The 23,282-nt window shown below is 51.2% G+C and overlaps 1 protein-coding gene across 4 annotated transcripts in view; it reads left to right on the forward strand.

The window, feature by feature from the left end:
• Positions 1-23,282, forward strand: part of NFATC2 (nuclear factor of activated T cells 2) — a 138,311-nt gene that overhangs the window by 95,516 nt on the left and 19,513 nt on the right. For all 4 annotated transcript variants that reach the window (XM_045194987.3, XM_024559573.4, XM_053925953.2 and 1 more), the window contains exons 7-9: positions 1,875-1,930; positions 2,327-2,453; positions 4,675-5,364. In XM_045194987.3, coding sequence (XP_045050922.2) covers positions 1,875-1,930; positions 2,327-2,453; positions 4,675-5,364 — 873 coding nt within the window. The remainder of the gene's footprint in view (positions 1-1,874; positions 1,931-2,326; positions 2,454-4,674; positions 5,365-23,282) is intronic.

Consider the following 23,282-nt stretch of genomic DNA (forward strand, 5'->3'; position numbering starts at 1 on the left):
CCCGCCCAGTGGGCCCCCACTTTCTTTGATGGAGCGTTCCCCTCCCCCAGCTGCCACTTAGATTGTGACTGTCACTGACTGCAGTGGCTTTTCTTAGCCCCATCAGCAGCCCTTGGAACCACGGACACTTTCATCTGCTGCTACAGGAGACGCCTGCTAGGCCCCTACAAATCGTGGGGTGTTGGAACGAGGTGAGGGCGATTGCCTGGTCCCGCCCCCGGGGATCTTACTCTCCAGTGAGAGCTAGTGCGTTAGCCGCCCTCTCCTCCTCCCTTCGATATAAACCTGTGGCTTCTCAGTCATTTCAGGAATCGCACCTAATAGGCCTGCAAGGCCGAGACTTGCAGACTGAATTGGTACAGAGGCTCCAGCTGGGCCATTGCTTGTTTATCGTTAAGGTCATCTAGATCGCGTCAGCTTTGGTAGCAATCACAAGACTTCGTATTTACTGTTTTGGCAAATATGTTCTATACTACGAAGTGCAGGTAGTACACAGAAGCCGGGTTGCTTTGGTTGAACCTTGAGAGCCAAGACTGTACAGGTGCAAAGCTAGCCCATCACAGAAGATGCTGACAGCTGTGCTTTAAAAAAGGGGAGTATAGAGTGGGACTTTGAGGGTATAATGCTAAGTAAAATATGTCAGAGAAAGAAAAACTGTATGATCTCACCATTTTGGAAACTAAAAAACAAAAATACCCCAAATGAACAGCAGAACCAAAACAAAAACTCATAGATACGGAGAACAGATACATGGTTAACAGAGGGGAAGGGTTTGGGAGGTGGGGGAAGGGGGCAGTTGTGTGGTGACGGATCGACTTTTGGGGCGATCAGTTTGTACTGTATACAGATGTTGAGTTATAATGTGCACCTGAAACGTGTATGATTTTGTAAGGGGCGAGGAGGTTTCGGACCAAATGTCAGGATATGGTACCTACCCTAGCCCACCTCGGAGAATTACGCTGCATGTAAGCAAGTCAAAGGCACTGAGAAGTCCCGCAGTAAGGAAACCCATTTGACTTTGACTCAGTGTTTTCCAAATACTTATTAGCTTATAGAATTTGTTCCCTGTTCTCGTAAACCCACTTAATAATCTTCAGAGCCACTGTTCCACAAAACACCCTGGAAACACTGGTGGAAATGATTTGTTTGAGCCCCAAACTGCCCAGCAGCCCATGTTGGTGGTCAGCCAAAGAAATCTATCATTTGCAAATGCAGACTTGCGTTTGGCCTGGCCTGCTGGCCCCAACCTGGGGAGCTCGTGCTGTGTTCCAGCAAAGGAGAGTTTCCTGTTGGGCAAAACCTCCCGTCCACGGTTGCAGTGAGTCGTGGGAGATCCAGGCTATCTGCTGACTGAACGGTGGAGGGTGGGCTCCTGTGTCTCCGTTCCCCCCAGTGACTCACAGGCCAGGACGTCTTCGGACAGACTGTGTGAGCCACCTGTGTCCTCAGACAACCACGAAGGCACGTCTGGGACAGCCAGCGACCTGTAACGGGCATTTCGGAAATAGCCTTTGGTTGAACAGAGCATGTAGTAAAGCACAATGTATAACAATACTACTACTATTTTTTTAAAGAATGAAAGATAGGCATTCAGATGTGGAGAAAAAGATGGTGGCGATGGCATGCTGGGCAGTTTTTCCCCTTATTTGCAAGTGTTTTCTATCATTACCGTGGTTTCCTTTGCAAAAAGAAATACGCACGTGTGAAAATAAAAATACGTATGTGCTCGGATATACCTCCATAACACACACCTGTATGCCTTACTGAAATGATATCGTACAAAACCCCCAAAAAACAGAAGTTGGTGAGTTTCTGTCTTAAGTCTTTGGCTTCTGAGAGTTCCAACAAAGTCTGTCATTTTTTAATCTTTCCAGATGGGCAGCAGGTCTGGGAGATGGAGGCCACGGTGGACAAGGACAAGAGCCAGCCTGTAAGCGCCCGCAGCAGATGACCGAATGCCCCATTACATTCCCCGCCCACCTCCCTCGTGCTCTCTTGCTCCTTCTTCCCTTTCCTTCATCAAAGTCCCAGTACCTTGGACCTAACAGGCCCTCAGTAGGTATTGAATCAAGGAATGAATTAAACACCCCTTGAGCGCCGGTGATTTGGCACGGTGACATCTTAATAGACTTCGGTAGAGTACGTGGCATTTCTTTCTTTGCTGCAGCCCAAAAGCCAAATTCCCCCTTGAATAGATTGTCACCTGTAACTGTGTGGAACGCATCATGATTCCACATGGTACGTGGGCCGGCTGCACATGCTCAGGGCCTTGGATGAGAATTTAGGTATTGTCACGGGGATGTTAATAACCACTCCTTCCTTCCAGAACATGCTGTTTGTTGAGATCCCTGAGTATCGGAACAAGCACATCCGCACATCGGTGAAGGTGAACTTCTACGTCATCAATGGGAAAAGGAAGCGAAGTCAGCCTCAGCACTTTACCTACCACCCAGGTGAGGGGCTCCCCAAAATGCCCCTGGGTGGGGAGGGTCAGTGTGAGCGTGGGGGAGAGGACACGTGACGTCCTCTGTCAGCTGGGTGACCTTGGGCCTGTGACTCAGCCTCTCTGCTCATCTATCACATGGTACCTCCCCTAGGAGACTTACCGAGATCAACTATACAGACAATGCTTAGTGCAGTAAACAGATGGTAAACTGATAACAATGATGTGAGCGGTTCTTGTTGTTAATACTTTCCTCCGGGAGAGGCGCGTGTGGACTTGTTCAGCAGAAGGTTGCGAAGCTGGTGGCTCCTGCCCCTGTCTTAGATTTGATCATGATAGGGACAGAGGTGCCTGAGCCCTGAAGCCTGTGCAATGTGTTGGTGACCCCACTGTGGGGAGTCACCCTGTGGCCAAGTGGAGTTCCTGGGTGGATAACCGGCCCAGGAGGGCTCATTCCCACAAAGTACCGCAGTCCCACGCAGGGTGACAGGTGCCATGTTTTATTCATTCATTTGTCCAGAAAATATCTGAGCACCTGGTACTGTACTGAGCTCGAGGCCCAACAGTGAACAAAACAGAGAGCCCTGCCCTCGAGGAGCGGGTGCCCTGAAGGAGGGTACCCAGATAATCAGTCATATTGATGCTGTCGATACGCCCCATTACGATGGGGGCTGCAGAGACCTGCTACAAGCTGCCCAAGGCCTGAGGCAGGCCCACAGGCTACCTTTGCCAGGTTGGAGACCTGTAATGTGACAGCATCACCCAGGGTATAATTTCCGTGCTGTGACAGTTTCACAAGGAGTCTCTGGGCTGCGCGAAGCATGAACCTGAGGGGCGGTCCTGAGAGCCTGGCCTTGGGGGGCTTGGCGTAGGTGGGGTGCGTCCACAGGTTTGTGACATGCTGTGAGTGGCAGTGTCCTAATGGGCCCTAAAACTGCGGAGACAGTCTCTGGGAAGGCTGTTGGCTGTATTGCCACGACTCCTTCTAACACCGAGGTTCTCGGTTACATTTCCTGCCTTTCTCCCCTCTCGTCTGCAGTGGTGAGGCCTCCCTGGGCCCAGTGGGCACGTACCTGTCCACTCACAGCCCCAGTGAGAACTCCGTACCCGGGTCGGGCCGGGGATGGAGGTGATGGTCTCTGAATGGCATCTAGGGAAATGATTTCCATGGTCGGTGTCAAAGCTGCATTTGTGCGTTAGGTGCTCAACCTCCTGGCCTCCTGCAGCCCCCAGCCCTGGGAGGAGGGGGGCCCGACTAGAGTACTGTCCCGTCACCAGTTCATTTAATCCAGTGAAAAGAAAGCCGGTTCCTCCGCACCTGGGACTGGATGTTGGAGAAGGAGAAATTCTGGTGACCCTCCTAGGCGGGGAGAGAGGGACAGCGACCACAGCACCACTAAGAGCAATAATAAGATAATAGCAACAAGAGCAGGCATTGAGCACTTGCTGGATGCCAGTCACTCTGCTTAGCACTTGGCACACACAGCTCATTTAATCCCCTCAACAGCCCCACAGGGTAAGTACGCTCATTAATGCCAAGTAGCAGATGGGGAAACAGAGGTCCAGTCCAGTGGGTCTCCTTCCCCCAAAGTACTGTAGAACTGAGGAGGCTGACAGTCACCATTCTTGTCCATCGAATATCTGAGTGTCGATTAGGATCCAGGCACTGTTTGAGGTGTTGGGGACCCAGCAGTGAACAAAACAGGCTAAAGAAAAAAGAAAGGCACTCCCTTGGAGGAGCTGACAGTCTGGTGGGGGGTGTTCAGATAAACGAGCACGCCAAGTACGCAGAATATTTCAGGTGGTGATAAGTATCGTGAAGGACAAGCCGGCAAGCGGAACGGTTACTGGTAGGGCAGAGGGAGGAGGGGGAGGCGTGATTTTAAATTAACCGTTCTTCTTTGAGCTCTCCTCCTGGGGAAAAAGGCCAGAGATGTCTCAGGGCTGAGACAGAACGGCCATTCACAGACCATCTTTCCACGCTTGGAAAGACCCGTAGTTCAAAATCATTGCCCAGGGTCAGGTTTCTGACCCAAGACCATTGCACAGGGAGCCTCTTGCCCAAGGCTAACAAACGACAGAGCCCAACTGTTTGATTCACCCATTTGGACTCCCAAGGGTTCCCAACTTCGGTCCACTAAGCCTCCATGTGCGTCTGTGAGCCTCCATGTGCGTCTGTGAGTCATGTGAGGCTCACTAAGGATGGTGCACCCCGTGTGCTTTTCTCGCAGTCCCAGCCATCAAGACGGAGCCCACAGATGAATATGACCCCACCTTGATCTGCAGTCCTGCCCATGGAGGCCTGGGGAGCCAGCCTTACTACCCACAGCACCCCAGGGTGGCTGAGTCCCCCTCCTGCCTCGTGGCCACCATGGCTCCCTGCCAGCAGTTCCGCTCAGGGCTCTCGTCCCCCGATGCCCGCTACCAGCAGCAGAGCCCAGCAGCTGTCCTGTACCAACGGAGCAAGAGCCTGAGCCCCAGCCTGCTGGGCTACCAGCAGCCGGCCCTGATGACGACCCCCCTGTCCCTCACGGATGCCCACCGCTCTGTGCTGGTGCATGCTGGCTCCCAAGGCCAAGGCTCGGCCCTGCTGCACTCCTCGCCAGCCAACCAGCAGGCCTCACCGGTGATCCACTACTCGCCGACCAACCAGCAGCTGCGCTGCGGGAGCCACCAGGAGTTCCAGCACATCATGTACTGCGAGAATTTCGCACCCGGCACCACCAGGCCCGGCCCGCCCCCTGTCAGTCAAGGTCAGAGGCTGAGCCCGGGGTCCTACCCTACGGTCATTCAACAGCAGAATGCCACAAGCCAAAGAGCCTCCAAAAACGGACCCCCGGTCAGTGACCAAAAGGAAGTATTGCCTGCAGGAGTGACAATTAAACAGGAGCAGAACTTGGATCAGACCTACTTGGATGACGGTAAGATACCTGTGTTTCTTATTGCCCGAAAGGACTGCACCCAAAACCTCGCCCTGGCCATGGGTGGCCTGGGTGCCCCTTTGCCCCTTGGGGCCTCAGGGTCCCTTCTGTAATTTAAGGGGTTGAATAAGATGACCCGTAAGGCCTCACCCGAGTCTGTGCATGAATCATTTCCCAGCAGGACTTTTGGGGTGGATGGTAAGAGTTATAGATGCCCCCCCCACACACAAGCATTGTAAAAGAAAGAAAAGAAAGAGCAAATGTTCTGGTCACAGGAGTGTCCCCCAGGGTCATGAACTGGGTCAGTTTAACTGCTTCCACTCGCTTTCCATTTGCCAAATTTAGACCAAGGATAGGAAAACAGAAAGGAAGGAAAGCTAACCTTTTATTCCTGTAGAGAAAAAAACCCACTTTATAACCCTCTTTTGTGTGTTTGCGGGGGGGGGCATGGAGAAAAGGGAAGGAGCAAGCTCACTGAAAAGTGGCTCTATGAGAAGGGAACATGAATGGGGGCTGGCGGGCAGGCTGCGGGCACCTCTCCGCCATGCGCTCGTGAAACAGAGAAGCACATTGATGGGAGGGGAAGAGCGGGCTTCCGCCGTGGTGAGCCCAGCTGATGGGGTGGGTGGGCCCAGGACAAGTGCGGGGGCGGCTCTGTGTGAGTCTGTAGGTGCCTGAATGTGTTAGCGGAGGCTAGTCTTGTTGGAGTGGCTGGGTAGGTGACATTGGTCTGTAACACTCTCCTGGGGTCAGCCAGATGCCTTCCCCTGGGGGCTCCAGACACAGCAAAACAGTTGGTTTGGGTTTCTTAGTGGGAGAAGGGAAACCTACGCTGCTGGCAGCCCCCCACCGCTGCAGCGGCACACTTTTAGACAGTAGCGTCGATGTGCCCGAAACCTCCGTTATTTAGGAAAATTTACTCTCAGGAACCCAGCCAAGCAGTAGGAAGTAAGGCAGAAAACTTGGAAATCGCCACAAGAGTTACCATAAAGACCAGGTGCTGGATATCAGGCCCTTGAGGGGCGGGGATTGTTTTTGGTGCTTACTCAGGGACCACTGACTTCTGCTTCCTGCAGAGTGTTGGTGATAAGGGTTATCTGGGGCACTGCGACTTCTAGTTTCCATGTCTTCTCGCTAGAGAAACCATCAAAAACTTCCTCCAAATGCATCAAGCGAAGATCTCTGGGCCACTTCGGATGTGGAGGGTCAGACCGCCTCTCCTGCCTAGCAAGGTTGACCTCAGGGTTTTGCCGCATTAATTATTGACGCGTCTAATCCTGAATAATCAAGCACAGGCTGAGGCGGGGTCACTGGACTTGGTTTTGAAAGGCAGGTCCATGTGCAATCTATTCTTGAGCAAATGACACCCGAAAGGGTTCAGACAGATTTTGGGTGCCTATTTTAAAGGGGAGCGTCACGTGGAAAGTCCAGCCGACACAGAATGACTGTTTCGAGCAGATAGCTGCTGTAACCGGACCTCCCTCCATGGGCACCCGGGCTGAGGTGCTTTATAAATAAAGGAGCACCTAAACAGGGCCAGGTCACTTTCCCCAGTCACTCTGTGTCGGGGCTTCGTTCAGTGTCCAGAATGAGAGATGTGCCGGCCCCTCCCACACCTCCCCACTGCCCCCATCTTCCCACAGTAAGATGAATGGCGAACACCTCGGTAGGGGGCAGGAGTGAGTCTGTGCCCCGGCTCTCTGTGGCCCACCAGCATCCAGGTGGGCCTGCAGAAGTCAGGAGTCACCTTTGCGAGTCTGTCCCAGCCCCAGACCCACAGATGTGTTCCTCTTTCTCTCAGGAGCCTGTATTGTAGAGAAAGCAGCTGAGGATGGAGGCCTTCTCAGGCCTCCTGAGCGTTGTTCTAAACACAGGCAGGTTCAGGTGGGAGGGAGCTCCCAGCTGGTCAGTACCCGGGGTCAGTACCCAGTGGGCGGCCCTAAGGTAGGTCTTACAGAACTGAGTGTGGGGCAATTGCTTCTCCTGACGGAGCCTTTTCTTAAGAACCTTCTATACAAGCCTGGTTCCATGGGATTGGAAGGAGCATTCTCTGATGGGAGGCTTTTGTTTTTTAATTTAAATTTTATTTTTTAGTTGCAGTTGACATTCAGCATTATTTTGTATTGGTTGTCAGGAGTGCAGCAGAGTGGTTAGGCAGTGACACACTTTATGAAGTGATCTCCCCAGTAGTTCAAGTACCCACCAGGCACTGTACGTAGTTATTACAATATCGTCGACTGTATTCCCTATGCTGTACTTTTTAAAGGCTGAAAAAATGCATTTAAACCACGCTTTATAAAAACTCGTATAACAATGGACTTCTCAGAGCTTTGACTGGACTAGTGGACATTATTATTCATCTTGAAGGGCATATGGCACTTTCCAACTCACAGATGAGAGAGTGCACAACGCCAGGTTCACGGGGTCTGTGCCCGGCGTGGCGCTCCCTGGCAGGCCGGGAACACCCCTCCCCCACACGTGGGGAAAGACCGTGACAGACTGTCATTTTGACTCCCAGAGCTGCCCCATCCTCCTGGGCTGTGTGCAGGCTTCTCAGTTCTTGGGCATCACATTCCTGGGGCCCCCAAAGGCCAGCAGTGTAGCTGCTGGGTAGATGATCAGTGCTTGGCCAGCGTTGTCCCCAAGGCTCTGCCAGACGCAGGGCCCTCCGACTGTGCCCAGGGGTCAGCCCCCAGCTGTGCCACACTGTAGCCTCCAGGAAGAGGTGGGTCAGTCTTTCTCCTGATGCTGGAATTTCAGATCCCTCTAACGGGCCTTCTCTACAATCCGATTCCACTATTGGCTTCATGGGTGGGGATTCGCACGGCTCAGTTTGTCACTTTGCGTTTATTGCTGACAGGTGAACTGGGAATTCCTGGGTCATTCCCCTAGTCTGGTTAGGAGGCATCCTAGGTTTCCAGATCCTTCCCTGTCCCTTTTGTTGATGGCTCCAAAGGGCATCTCCCGCACAAAATACAAATCTGGCCACACGAACTCCAGCAGAACGTGCTTCCAGCTCGTGGTTGTTTCCACGTACCATCTATTTGCCTTAGGATTTCAGCAAAGTAGGCTTTCCTTGGGAGCTTTGTGAGAGCTGGGATTAGTGTTTCAGGGGCCCCGGGGAGGGGTCCACAGATGGAAAAGGAAGGGGTCACCAGCAGACGTGGTCCAAATGCATACGGGTGTCATAGAAGTCCCCCACGCCTCTCGCCTGCGACCCTGGGAAGCCCCCAGTGTTTGGTTATCTGTTCTGGACCCTGTGCCGACGACCCCGTGTCTTGTCTGGGTGTCCCACCTGGCTGCGTCGTGCTCCGTCTGCTTTTCATCTCTCTCTTCTCTCCCCAAACTGCATTCCTGCGCCCAGACACTGTCTGTCTGGGTTATTTTTTCTTGGAACTCCAAAATGCAACTTTCAACTTTCTCCACTCCAAGGGCTTGGGACATTTTCAAAAAATCTTCTTTTTGAACTAGCAAAATAAGTGATATTCCAGGGCAGGATGCATCCTCACTCCCCCTCTCCTCTGCTCCTCCGCCCACCACAAAGCAGGCACTTTTTCTTGGTTCTGAAATGTAAGCTTTTTACACACATTTACTTGTTTTTCTCTGCTCCCTTGTCCCCTTCTGTAACTAATGTCTTCTTCTAAAGCCCCTGGTTGTACCTGGGAAACACCAGGTACAGCCCTCAGCAGTCACGTGAATTCTCCCTCCCCACTTCTTCCTCCCTCCACTCTCTCTTCCAACCCCTCCCTGTCCTTAGTGCCCTCCTCCTCCCCTCCTGGCTGCCTTCCCTGTGCCCGGCACTGTTCTGGGACTCAGGGGCACAGTGGTGAACAAGTCAAGTGGAATCCTTGCTCTCGTGGGTTTTTTTTTTTTTTTTTTTCTGTAGAGCTAGACATCCACATGTAAGGTGATAACTAAGCATATTTCAGATGGCTATAAAAGCCATAAGGGAAATGACACTAAGTTAGGAGTTACAGCGTGGCCGGGTAGGGTGGTGGTGGCCCCCTCAGACCAAGTGCATGGCAAGGCCACTCTGAGGAAGTGGGTTTGGGGAAGATGTGAGGGAAAGGTGTTTTAGGGAGAGGGAACAGCACCGGCGGTGGCTAGGAGGTCAGAAGAGTGTCCTGGTGTTGGTGGGTTTTGGCTGCAGCGCATGTGATTTAATTTACCCTTTAAACAGATCACTCTGGCTGCACTTGGAAAATGAATTATAGGGAGGCAATAGCTGGAAGAGAAGGGGCTTACTTCATTTTAGACCAAGCCAGAGACGAAGTGGGTGAGTCTTGCAGCAGGAATGTGAAGGAGGGGTGGTGCATTTTACAAGGGGTGGTGCACCCTTTGCCAGCGTGGTCATTTCACATGTAACTGTAATTGCCAAAGTGTGACCCGCTCACAAGTAGTTCTTGCCACTTCTGTTGCCTAGAGTGAAGGGCAGCTGTGCCTTCGACCGCCGAGGCACCTTTGTCAAGCAGGTGGGGGTGTTGGTGCTGTGCAGGTCCCGGGCTAGGTTTCCTTCCAGCCCTTTGGGAGGTTCACCTGCACGAGGCAGATGATGCCCTTGGCCAAGGGACAGCTGGGAAGTCCAGCGAGTGTGTCCCTGCTGGGCTCACCTGGCTGATGGTGGACCGATGGCCCAAGTTTTGCTGGTTGTACTGTGGCCTGAGGGGCCATGAGTGTCCTTTGAAAAGACTTTACCCTGAGGCTAGCTGTGCCAGTCGATGAGACATAGGCCAGGGAAGAAAGGACAGAAGGACGCACCCTCCGGAGCACGGAAGGGAAAAAGGGACCGAGAAGGAGACATCAGTCTGTGACCGGTGGGGCTTTGTTCTGCAGGTCAGGAATCTTTCACCGGGGCTGCTCAGTGCCTATGGCAAGCCTGTGACACAGCAGCTCCTGTTTGGCAAAGTCCACGGATGGCCTGGCTGCCACGTTGGCTGTGTGGCTTGGCTTCCTGGCAGCCTCGCTGGGAACTGGGGACCGTGGTGCCTGTAAAGGGTGAAACTCAGGGATTCTCTACTGTGATGAGAACCAAGTGAAATGGTTGCCTGGCTGAGCGGCCCAGAGGCTGCAGGCTCCCAGAGAGCCAGACATGGGCGTCGTAGGGTGGCATCGTGTACTGCCATAGAAACCGCCAATGCCAAGTTCAGTTCACAAGGCCGCCATTCTCGAGCACCAGCAGAGTCTAGGCCCCTGCCGAGGGCTTTGGTCAGCATTCATTTTGAAAGTTCATTTGAGAACATTTACATCTTCTGTAGGCAATATGTTCACACGGCCCCAAAACGCAAAATGTACAAAGATATCCAGCAGCTCCTGTTTCCATGTCTGCCCTGCCCCCAGTATTCGGTTTTCTCTAGCCTTGTAGAGCAGCATTTTCCCCCTTCTTTTTTCCATTTTTGCCGCCCGCCCTGCTCAGGCTTCCTTTTAAAAAAGCCAATCCTTCCCTGACCACTGTCCCTGTGAAATGTCAGTCCTGTACCTGCTGTCTCTCTGCACATACTGTGGCCCTTTGCAGGGTGCAACCCATTGTCACAGGTAAGAATTTTTTACCCCCAAGAGTCAGCTTTCACCCCGTGACTGGGGGGTGGTGCCATCCCCCTTGAAAATGCACGATGTCAAATTGCTTTATGTCAAATTGCTTTATACCGTGAGCACATACAAATATATATATTCTTATTTCCCCCCTTCCTCCTGTAAAAGATAGCACAGCATACACACTGCTGCCCCTGGATGGGGACGTGGGTACCTCTTGCTGTCACAGCAACACTTACATATCTGTCACTTGGACGAGTGACAGATATATAAGTGGACGAGTATATTAGGGGCCAGTTCTCAGGAATGGGACGGCTGGTCCAAGGAGCTAGCCTGGATTTGGGGTCTGTTGGGTGTAGACGTTTCGGGGTTGTCCCGTCTGGCTTTCGGTCTGGCCTCATCGCTTCACTCTTTTGTGACCTTGGACAAGCCCCTTGTGATAATGGCCCCCAGCTCAGGGTTATCGTGAGACTGGAAATGGGAGCGCTCCTGCAAGGAAAGCGCTTTGACCAGCACCTGGCATGCATGGTGAGGCTCCGTAGTTGTTACTGTACTTCTCTTCCTCCACCACCCCCACCATTGTTGTCGTCATCAGGTCTGGGTCATTGCTGTGGCTTGGATGTTTGTGCGTCTCCTCCCCACCCACACCCCTCATAATTTCATATGTTGACACCTAAACCCTGGTGCGATGGTGTTTGGAGGTGGAGCCTTTGGGAGGTAATTAGGTCATGAGGGTGGAGTCCTCAGGAGTGGGATTAGCGCCCTCACAACAGGGACCTGCAGAGTTCCCTAGTCCCCTTCTGCCACATGAGGTTATTTATAGAGAGAAGGCTATTATGAGGAGGTGGGCAGAATCTGCCAGCACCTTCCTTGATCTTGGACTCCCAGCCTCCAGAACTGTGAGGAATAAATGCTGGTTGTTTGTAAGCCACTCAGGGCCTGTTTTGTTACTGCAGCCTGAACAGACTAAGACAGCCCCAGCAGGGAGCTGGGGCAGAGCTGGGCTTTAAGGTGTGCTGAGGCTTGCTCGTAGCCTCTGTGCTTATTACCCTGCTAGGCTCTGCCTTGTTAACTCAGCAAAGGGTATTCAGAGTCTCATTAGAAAATTCCAAAGTCCAGAAAGCTGCTTGCCCAGAGAGGAGCCCACGAAATCGGCAAGAGCTACTGTGTAAAGATCACTGGCTGACCTCGTAGCAGGTCGGTGTTCCTCTCCCAGGAGAGTGAGCGTCAGACAGGTGCCTGTCACCAGGCGCATCTTTACTTTGCCCTGCATGGTGCTTCCCTGCCGTTGAAGAACCTCACTTTCCAGCTGTGCCACTTAGCTGTCCTTTAACCCCAAGTGCCATGTAGTCTGTGTCGCCAGCTGATGTAAATATAAGGATCCCCTTTCCAGCTGACTCCAGACCCGTGATGTCTTGGCCATCTTTCTAAATTCTGCAAAGCAGATGTTTCCAAAGGAATGTGCTCTTGCATCTTGAGGTCAGAAGCTACCAAACCACAAGAAAGCACATTCTCAGACTTGCTGTCCACTCAGCCCTCATTCCAGGGCAGCATCTGACCCACAAAGAACAGACTGGGCCTAGTAAAGGGGACCAAGAGAGACATCATTTAGTGTCATCTGCTGGCCCCACAGTCACTCACCAAGACCTGTGCTTTTAACTATTCTGAGCCATTTGTGCTGCATTTGCTTTTTTAATTTATTTTTCTTAAATTGTTGTTTGAGTACAGTTGTCTCCATTTCCCCCTCACCACTCCCCGCCCCACCCATCCCCCCTCCTACCCTTGATCCCACCCCTCTTTGGCTTTGTCCATGTGTCCTTTATATGTGTTCCTTGATGACCCTTCTCCTATTTTCCCCCATTATCCCCCTCCCCCCCCCCAGTCACTGTCAGTTTATTCTTTATTTCAATGTCTCTGGTTATATTTTGCTTGCTTGTTTGTTTTGTTGATTAAGTTCCACTTATAGGTGAGATCATATGGTATTTGTCTTTCACCACCTGGCTTATTTCACTTAGCATAATGCTCTCCAGATCCATCCATGCTGTCGCAAAGGGTAGGAGCTCCTTCTTTCTTTCTGCTGCATAGTATTCCATCGTGTAAATGTACCATAGTTTTTTGATTCACTCATTTATAAACTCAAGGTGAATAAAAGACTTAAACATAAGTCATGATACCATAAAAGCCCTAGAGGAGAACATAGGCAGGGAAATCTCAAATATTCCACGCAGCAGTATTTTCACTGATGTGTCCCCTAGAGCAAGGAATATAAAGGAAAGAATAAACAAGGGGGACTTCATCAAAATAAAAAGCTTCTGCATGGCTAAAGAAAACATCAGCAAAATGAAAAGGGAAACAACTGTAGGGGAAAATATACTTGCCAACGATACCTCAGACAAGGGTTTGATCTCCAAAATATATAAACTCACCCAACTCCACCCCAGGAAGACAAACAACCCAATTAAAAAATGGGCAAAGGACCTGAATAGACACTTCTCCAAGGAAGACGTACAGAGGGCCCAGAGACATGTGAAAAGGTGCTCAGCATCACTAACCATCAGAGAGATGCAGATTAAAACCACAATGAGATACCACTTCATACCAGTCAGAGTGGCCAACATAAACAAATCAACAAGCAGTAAGTGCTGGTGAGGTTGTAGAGAAAAGGGGACGCTCGTGCCCTGTGCTGCATTTAATTTCCGCCCCCCAATGAGGTTGCTCTGTTGTGATAACGAGTGAATACCCTTGGGAAGGAATGAGGGACCTGAGAAGCAAGACTTGCAGGTGGGTCAGCATCCAAGCCTCCCTTCAAGGCCCCTTCGAACTTTCATTCTTACACGCACAGAGCGCAGACGTGCAAACGCCGACTTCCCCCTTCTGGACGAGCTGGAGACGTTGCTGGTTCAGGGTGACGTGCACGTGGGTACAGGACTGCGACAGGTCCTCACTCGTCCCCAGCCTTGACCCAGGAGAGTCCAGAATGCCTGTGCTTTGAATTTATCGTTTGAATTTATCGGATGCCTAAAAAGGAATTGACTTAAAGTGATATAAAAAAAGACATGACTTCCTCAGCTCTGGCTGTAATTGCGCTTTTTTTCTCTTGAGGAACACAGAATTTGAAAAGCACTTGAGTTATCTGAGGCGATGAAGTAGAGGAACAGCAATCAGACCTGACTTCAATACTTAATTTTCCTCCGTGCTCCCTCCCTCTTCCCTCATCAATAAACCCATTTGGCATAAATAACCAAGCTTTATTTTTCTAGGGAAAAAACCCCCTCCTATGAAATAGTCCTGGTTTTACTCAGTTCCACAGAGTTGAGAATCGGGTGCATTTTGTCACCATGGAATATTGTTTTCTCGCCCTGGACCTATTTAACTTTATTTTAGCACAGATTTTTCTTTTACTTTCTACCTTTTAGGAGAGAAAAAAAAAAAAAAGAGGAGCTTTGTTCTTGGGGAATGATGAAACCATTTCTCTGGCTCCTCTCCCCGCATTCTCAACACCTCTTTAATTTGTTATTGACCCGGGAATCTGGTGAAGCTGAGACCTGTTTATGAAGGCTGGGCTGAGGCCTGTTTTGCCCATCCAGAATGTCAAGGGTCTGTCTGTGGGTGAAGACAAAGGCGAGAGAAAGGGGACTTGAATTTGAAGGAGTCCTTCGGGTGTCAGGACATCTGCCTCATCCCTTTCAGCTGCCATGAAATCAGATCTGGGGCCAGGCAACCAAAGTGGAGGGCTCCCCGATCATTTTACCGTGTGTGCTGAACACCCCGACTTGATTTTATGACGGGGTTGTCTGTTGCAGGCAGTTTGGACTTAAGTCCCAGGCATTCTGCACACCAGCAGATGGGTTTCATCTGAAGCCCGTTAGTTCCACCATCCTGGGAAAGTTGAAAGGCCACTCCCTGGTGGTTGGTTTCCAAAACCCTGGACAGAGTGGAGGTTCTGTTGCATCAGCCGTCGACATGGAGGCCGCGTTCGAAAAGCTCAGCAGCCGGTTCTTATAGATTTCTGGAACTTGATGGTGCCTTTTGAATTCTCAGCTTTATTGGGTGACCAAAAAAGAGCTGACCCCGAGTTGATTAATGCGCGCTCTCCGCTTCTTACAGACGGCGTGAGTTGTGGCCCGCTCCAGCACTTGGAGCGGGGCGGCCAGCGGGTGTTTCACAGGCTATGCTCAGCCTGCAGATATTTTGTTTGGCCCGCATAGTATTTTAAAAAATATTTGGATTAGATGCCAGTGTTTAAAAACCAGGAGATTGCACATAAAAATACAGATTTCCGGCTTTCCTTGGAAAATCCAAGGATCTGGCTGCCCTGGGCCCCACGTCCTGCATAGTGACTACCAGGAGTCAAAGTCAAGGCTGGCCCTGCGTAGAGACCACTTCCTTTAGACAGAGCACGTACTGGGCCTTGCGCCCCACCCCCCATCTTCTGAAGATGGGGGGTGTGTCCATGGTCATTTACCCTCATGCTTGTGCTCTTGCTCCTCTTATGCTTGGCTGGGCTTGCTTAGTCAAGGTTTCCGTCTGGACTGGTTATTTGCATTTGTGACCTCTCTTCCGGAAGCATCACTCGTACCCGCGACTGCCTAACCCAGCACCAGGCGCACAGTGGGGGCTTTGGAGGTGTTGGCCCTTTCTACTTTTCTCCCTTCCCCCTCCTTGTGGCCAGGGGTAAGATTTTTAAAAACCTTTTATTATGAAATATTTTGAACATATATAAATATAGGGTAGTACAATGTACCCACGTACCAACCATTACCAACTCACAGCCAATCTCATTTTTTCTAGACCTGTGACTTCCATTTCAGTCATATTTCAGAGCAAATCCTAGACATCAAAACCGTATCGTTTCCCGTGTAAAATAGTATGTATCTCTAAACAGGGGGACTCACAAATCCATTAGCATGTATGAAACAATGAAAATTCCTTCATATCAAGAAAGTGTGTAAACTATCCGTGGAACTGGATATATCCCATGAAATGTCCAGTTTAAACTTCCACATATGATTGTCTCATACAGAAAATTAAGACTTTTTCTTTTTTATTTGTATTACTTTATAATTCACATCAGGATTCAGACGAGGCCTATACGCTGCAAGTGGATGCCTTGGTTTCTGAGTCTGTTTCCGTCTGGAGGGGCTCCCTTTAGATTAAATAGCATAATCTTTTGTTTTATCATCATTAACATTTGAAGAAACCGGGTTGTCTGTCATGTAGAATTTCTCGCACTCTGGCTTTTACCACTTACATCCCCATGTGAGGTTCCCCATGCTCCTCTGTCTTCTCTTCCCTGTAATTTGGCAGTTGATCCTAAAGCAGCAATTTTAGCTGGTATGCCATGAGAACTTTTAAAACATGCAGCACCTGACTACGTAGAGTGGGGCACTGACTTCTTTTCCTTTAGACACAGTCAACACAGTAGCTGTCCGGTGTGAATGAGTCAAAATTATACCTGTTTTTTTGCCGGATCAGGAATAAATATATTTTTTAGTGTGCCACAGAATTTTAGTAATTAGTTTATGTGTGCCATTGGATGAAAAGGGTGGGAAATGGCTGTTTTAGAGGCTTGGGTGACCTGGGTTCAATTGTTTTTGCAAAGACTGCCTCACATTGGTGGCTTGTCCTTCTGCCCACAAGATGTCAGGTTGCCTCTCTCTGGGTGATGTCTGTTGACAGTTAATGCCTAGTTCCACTCGTCCAATGGTGCCTGAACTGCAAAATAGTGACATTCTAGTCTCCTTCTGCCTTCCCTTCCTCCTCTCACAGCTGGAAAACTTCTATAAAGAGAGACTTCCCTTCATCAACAATGGCAGAATTCATATAGAAAAAGCAGGATGAATGCTTGATTCTTTCCCTTTAGTTACCAGTTTTTAAGATAATGGGTCGGTTCATTAACATCATCCAGTGGTGATCAATTAGGGGTTTTTTTTTGGGGGGGTGCTATTATGAACTCATATATTTAAGCATAATTGATGTTTTAAATTTAAATGGACTTTTTTTGGTAGTTCCTTTTGTCCTTATCATCAGATGGATCTAGATGCTATTACTTCCTCTTTCTTCCCACGGGCTTAGCAATGCACGTAGCTCCTCTGAGGCTTCAAGGGAGAATTAATTCTACACGAATACTTGTAGCGTCCAGGTGTCCGTGAGTGTGATTGAACAGTAGCTGGAGTTTGCTGGGCAGGGGGAAGTTGCATACTGATGAGGATGTAAGGGGGGCCGCTCTATCGGAAATCCAAAGTAACAGCATCTGGAACAAGATTGGTGGTTTGTTTCTCGTGTCACGGTACAAGCACAAGATATCAGGGCTGGTGGACTGGCCCCGTGGTACCAAGAATACGCCCTTTCTGTCTTATCATTAATCTCTACTGTCCAGAATGGCTCCTGGATGGGGGGAGAGGATGTAGGGAAGGAGAAAGGAGGGTATGCCCTTTCCCCATAAGGGTGTAACTCAGAAAGTACACCTAGCTCTTCATCTGATACCTTATTGGCCAGAACTTTATCATGTGATCACAGTGAGCTACAGAGGAGGCTGGGAAATGTAGTTTCTATGTTTATATTATCCAGCCCTGTGCAGAGTTCAAACATGTTCTTATGGAAGACAGGGAGAATGGATTTGGGTCTCTGCACAGGAAGTGTGATCTTACTGGGAGAATAGCTCCAAAAGGAGGTGGGCTATTTTGTATCTTCAACATTCTTAGGAGTCTCTTTATCTATTCTACAAATATTTACCCCACACGCCAGGTATAATTTTTAGGTCCTGGGGACCCAGTGGTACATAAAACAGGTAAGGTCCCTGCCTTCATGGAGTTACCTCAACAAATACCTAAATACGTGTATTACAATGTCATTGGGTAACAGCATCACAAAGAAAACCTAAAAGACCTTACATAGCCATTATTGCTGATTCTCCTCAAATTCAGGGTCAGTTCAGGAACCCCAAACATTTTGTTACCTTTTTGCCTGATTCAGGGTTTGTCAACCTCAATGCTAGTGACATTTGAGGCCGGAGACCTCTCTGTTGTGGGGCTGCCCTGTGCACTGTGGGGTGTTTAGCAGCATCCCTGGCCTCCACCCACCAGATGCCAGCAGTGCCCTCCACCCCCACCCCAGTTGTGACACCCAACAAGTTCTCTAGATATTGCCTGATGTCCCCTGGGGGAAGACTTGCCACCAGTTAAGAATCTCTGTCCTGAAGGACCTAGTGCCCGATTCCTGTGAAATCAGCAGCTTCATGATGTTGCGTGTTGACCCAATGATGTGATTTTTGGGGAACAGGTCAGGTGTCCGCTCCAGGAAAAGGCTATTTGTAGACCGGAGACTTCATAGAACTCTCTGGGTGTGTGAAGCCTCCAGAAACTAGTTTCTTGCTGTTTATTACTGTGTTCCCTGGTGAGTGCGTAGGACAGTGGCTTTGGAGCTGGACTTGGAGCCTCGCGTTGCCTCTTCCTGGCCTGTGGCCTTGGATTAGGCGCCCACAAATGCCAGGGAGGGCTGGCCATGTGGACACAGCCTCTTCTGGCGTGGCCGTGGGGGCTGGCTGCCTCAGGGAGCTAGCTGCCAGGAAACATCCTTTTTAGATAATTTGCCTTCCTGGTTTGCATCTGATCACCTGGTGCCCATTCATGCATGTGCACCTACTGTGTGCTGGGCTTAGTGCCAGGTGCTGGGACACAGCAGTGAACCCAGTGGATGAGGCCACTCCCCTGACAAAGCTCTCTAGTGGGGAAAGCTGTTAATTAGAACTCGGCCAGTAAAAAATAAGAATTTCAGATGGGGCTCAGGGCTCTGAATGAAATAAACAAGGTGATGATGGGGGAGGGGTAACTTCAGAGGGGACAGTCAGGGACAGCCTCCCCGAGGAAGGGGCCTGGATCTGAGAGCTGGAGGAAGAGCTGGGGGAGGAAATTCCAGGCAGTGGGAGAGCACATGCAAAGGGCCAGAGCCGGGTAGAAGCTGTGTGCGGGGGACAGAAGGAGGCCTGGTGTCACTGAGAGCATGGCCAGGAGGTGAGAGGAGGGGCTCTGAGGGCAGGCTGCCCACAGCAAGGCTCACAGGCCCAGAGAGAGGTTTGCATTTCATCCGGGGAGGGAAGGGAAGCTGCCAGCAGGTGGAAGGTTACAGTTTGGGAGGTATGTCCGCCGGGCTGGCAAGCACAGGAACTAATTATAACATAACAATCGTTCCTCCCCCTTAATGGGTACCTTGGGAAGGCAGAACCTCTCATAGCCACATCGCAGCCATGAAACCAGGCTGAGAGGGAGCCGTTTGTCTGCCTCCGGTCACAAGGCTGCAGGCATGACGGCCAAGCTGCTGAGGGTGTGTGTGCGAGAAAGTGATCTAGAGTCGATTCGGGAAGCAGGATGGAGCACTTATCTTGGGCCCTTTCACTCCCTGTGTCTCATCAGACTCCCGAAAATGGGCTTTCACTCCAGACCCGCGGTCTGACTGCTCAGGAGCCTCAGGTTCAGCCAGCGCTGCCGGGCACTGCTAGCCCCCTGCTCTATTCCCATCGCCCCTCTCCGTACAGCTGCCTAAGGAACTTGGAGTGTGGCCTGAGGCTACTTCATGGCCCTGAGCTCTCTGAAGCAAGTGCCTGTCAGCTTATCGCCTTCCTCGGCCTCACCTTCATCTGTCCAGGGCCATGGAAATGTCGCGGCCTCTGCATTTGGGATATGACAGCCTTGTTCAGTATCTCCTCACCACTTCCAGGCTCAGGCCGTCTGCGGAGGTGCTGCAGTGCCCCTGGTCGTCAGGGACCCTGTCCGGGTCACCTAGACGCCCTGCTGAGTGTGGGGTGCGGATGGCAGTCTCGTCAGTACCAGCAGACGCCCAGTGGTGACCTGAATGTCTGTTAATAAGATACAGCCACCCAAGCGAGTACTGAGCAGCTGGGGACAGGAGTGGACAGGGACCTTTTCCTGTTTGTGTTTTGATACTTTTGGGGTTTTCTTTGCTGCTTTGTCATATACAAGTATTACTTATTTTTTTTTTTTTAGAAAAAGTTACACGTTTCAGGTCCTAGAAATGACTGTAGAAGCTACTATAAAAAGTGGGGATTTAGAAAACGAAAGCTCTCAGTGTGTCCCCACCCTCCAGAGGTGATTGTCCTCCTCCCCCCCCTCCCACCTCTCTCAGCCTTGAGAGGAGGACCAAGGGGCTGTGCTCAGGCTTTCTTGCCTCTGAACCATTGCCCACACCTTCACCTCCACCTGGAAAGCCGCCCCTCCTTCTCTGGCCCTTTGAAATAAGACCAGCTTTTCGGGTCTGAGCAAGCTGTCTTCTCTCTGTAGGGGGTGGGGGGTCTCTTCCTCTGAGTCCTGGCCACCTGGTTTCTCGAGGTGGCTGTTTCTCACACACACCTTTCAGGCGTTTCTATGTATTTTTTCTCCTCTGTTTCAAGTCCAGCTCTCTGGGTGACAAGGACTACTGTCTCTGACTTGGCTGGGCCGCCAGTGCCCCCAGACTGACTTCAATCACACAACGTCAGTAATACTTATTTTTAACAGTAATAATAACAGCTAATACTTAGGTGGCACTCTTCTAAGACCCTGCTATTTTAACTCATTTAATCTTCACAACAGCCTGATGAGGCAGAGACTGTTATTATTCCCATTTTATAGATGAGGACACTGTGGCTCAGAGAGGTCATGTAACTGGCCCAAGGTCACACAGCCAGTGAGTAAATTTGCAGATGTTCTTTATCTAGATTTTTCTTTTTTAAGGAAAGATGCCACGCATCTCTTTGGGAGTACAGGGGTACAAATAAGAAACACTCTGTAGCACCTGCCAGCGAAGCTTGCACACACAATAGCTGGGAGGCAGCCTGTGCCCAGTCCCGGAATTCGGGCCTCTGCAGGACAGCTTTGGGACCTAGGGCTGTGAGCTTGTCAAAGGTCTGAAAAAAACCTTCAGAGAGATGGTGTGGAGGTGAGGGTCGAGGGACCAACTTCTAACTCCAGGAAGAGAGCTGCACATTTGAAGTGATAAGGGCTTAATGTCAGCCAGTCCCCTTCAGTGTTAGAGCAATATTTAAATCATATTTACTGTGAGCAGTGGGGGGGCGGGCGGTTTAGTGGCCTGGCATGATCTGGCCCAGAGTTTCCACAAGTAAAAGTGCTGGGCACCTGCAGGGATGTTGTGGGGTCACAGGGAAGGACTCGCATCCCCACCTGAATGGTGTGGGAGGCTCCAGCTGGTCCCTGGGCTCCCTCTCCTCGCCACGCTCTCCAGGCCTCAGGCTGGAAAGAGGCTGCGGCCGAAGACCAGGCTCTCCAAAACATGCTGGCCACTGGGCCCCTAGAAAATCCGTTCTCGCTCCAGCCTGCAGCATCGCCCAGGGCCTGGCCATATAGAGGTTGTTGTGACAGCAAACCCCAGTGCCATGGAAACGATTGTGCAACCCCAGGAGCGGGCTGCCTGCAGAGCAGGGCAGTGTCAGCTCAGCATCAGCTCGCTCCTAGCTCCCAGCTCAGTGCTTCGTTCTCTGTCCCTTCCCACTCCTTGTCACTCTGTTGTGCTTGGCGTGGGCTCATTCTGGACCCAGAAATATCCCTTTTGCAGGGAGACCTGCAAGCCCGCTCCCCATTTTGATGCCAAGAGGCCAGCGCAGCTGGTATATGCATCCCCTATTCTGGCTGCTGCCTTCTAACTCCCTGCTCCTCCTGAAGATAGCATCCCCATGGGCCCAGCTGGTTCAGAGTGGGAGGTGGCCAGGGACTCCCCGGGATGGGCACCTGAGCTGGCCTGGCTTCCCTCTGTGGACGGCACAGTGTCTACATCCCAGGCCTTGCTAGAGCTCCTTCCTGGCCAGCAGGGCCTCCCTCCTGCTGTGGTCCAGGCGTTTCTGGGGGCGGAAAACAGAAACCAGCCCTGTGTTTTCCAAGCTGCCAGGCTTCTGAGAAATTCAGGCCTCAGCCCCAGCATGGGAACTCCCTTCTTCTGCCCACCCCTGACCCCTTTCAGGAAGGGGCTACCCACTCCCTCCAGGCTGGCTTCCTGTTGTGATGAGGGAGAAGGCTCTGGGGATGGGCTTTTGCCCCTTAGACAGTTGCCACTCTTTGGTCATTGGCCCCTCCCCAGTCCAGTCCCCCAGCTGTTTGATGCCAGAGCTCGGGTCCAGGGGCTCAGCCCAAGACGGCTTCTTGGCGCCTGACTGTGGCCAGACCTACCCTGGAAAGAGTTTCCAGACCTCATGGCAGGCCTGGGGCGCCTGCTGCAATGAGGGAGCTCCTAGCCAATCAGGGTCCCCTCTGTGTGGCTGATTGAGGGGCAGGGAGGTGAGCAACCTGTTTATGATCATTCCAGCTGAAAGTCGAGTGGCTGGTACGACTGAAGCCCCTCCCATGGGTGCTTTGAATTTCCAAGAGGGGCCACCCCTGCTGCTGGCGGGTCTCTTAGGGAGATGTGGGGGATGGGACGTGGTCACGTGGATGTGGCAACTCCTGTTTCTGTTTTGGTGAAGTTTAGCACCCTGGCCCAAATTTTTCGCACTTCAGTCAATTCCACTCGACACATTTGCTGAGTGTCTACTATGTGCCGAGCAGAAAACAAGTCAAAGCGCTGATTTAGTAACTTGCACTGTGGTTTGCGACATGGCCGTGTGTGTGTGTGTGTGTGTGTGCGCGTGCGCGTGCACAGGGGCACCAAGGGACGGCCAGCAGCTGCTATGGGCAGGAGAAATAACCAGTGATTTGGCCTAACCAGATTCTCCTTGAACCTCAGGGGTTAACTCGGACCACTTCAGGCCTGAACAAAAGCTGCTGTCTCTGCCATTAAACCAGCGTTTATTGCCAGGGCAGGAGGGCAGGGGCAAGCGGTTTTAAGTCTGCACCCTGGAATCACTGCCTGCTTGTAAATCCTGACTCGGCCACCTGCGGGCAGCATGGCTCTGAGCTAGGCCCTTCAGCTCCCAGAGCTTTGGTTTACTGCACAGCAAAAGGGGAATAAAAACAACACCTACTATGGGGCCTTGTGAACTTGGAATGGGTAATGCATGCATGCGAAGTTCCTGGGATAGGACCTGGCACAAAGCGACACCTGTGACCAGCCAGGTAAATTGACAGGTGCTGGTCGTTTCCAGGTCTTTGCCATCACAGTGCTTTCTAGAATGTTCTCTCTCTGTCCCAGTGCGCACACACACAGGAGTTTCTGTAGGGTTGTACCTCCAGGTGGCATTATTTGGTTCCTGGACGCACACCTCCCTCCACTCCTCAGCAGACAATACCGAATTGTCTCCCAGAGCAGCTGTGCCTGTGGACACTCCCATCAGCAGTGCCGAGGTCACTGCGTGGCCCTCCGTCCCCCCCCCCCCCCCGCCGCCCCCGCCATTGGATACAACGAGATTTTTAAACTGGTTGGCGAAGCTTGTGTGTGAAATGGTATCT

The sequence above is a fragment of the Desmodus rotundus genome, chromosome 6 (genome assembly GCF_022682495.2).
Source record: "Desmodus rotundus isolate HL8 chromosome 6, HLdesRot8A.1, whole genome shotgun sequence".
Classification (NCBI taxonomy): Eukaryota; Metazoa; Chordata; class Mammalia; order Chiroptera; family Phyllostomidae; genus Desmodus; species Desmodus rotundus.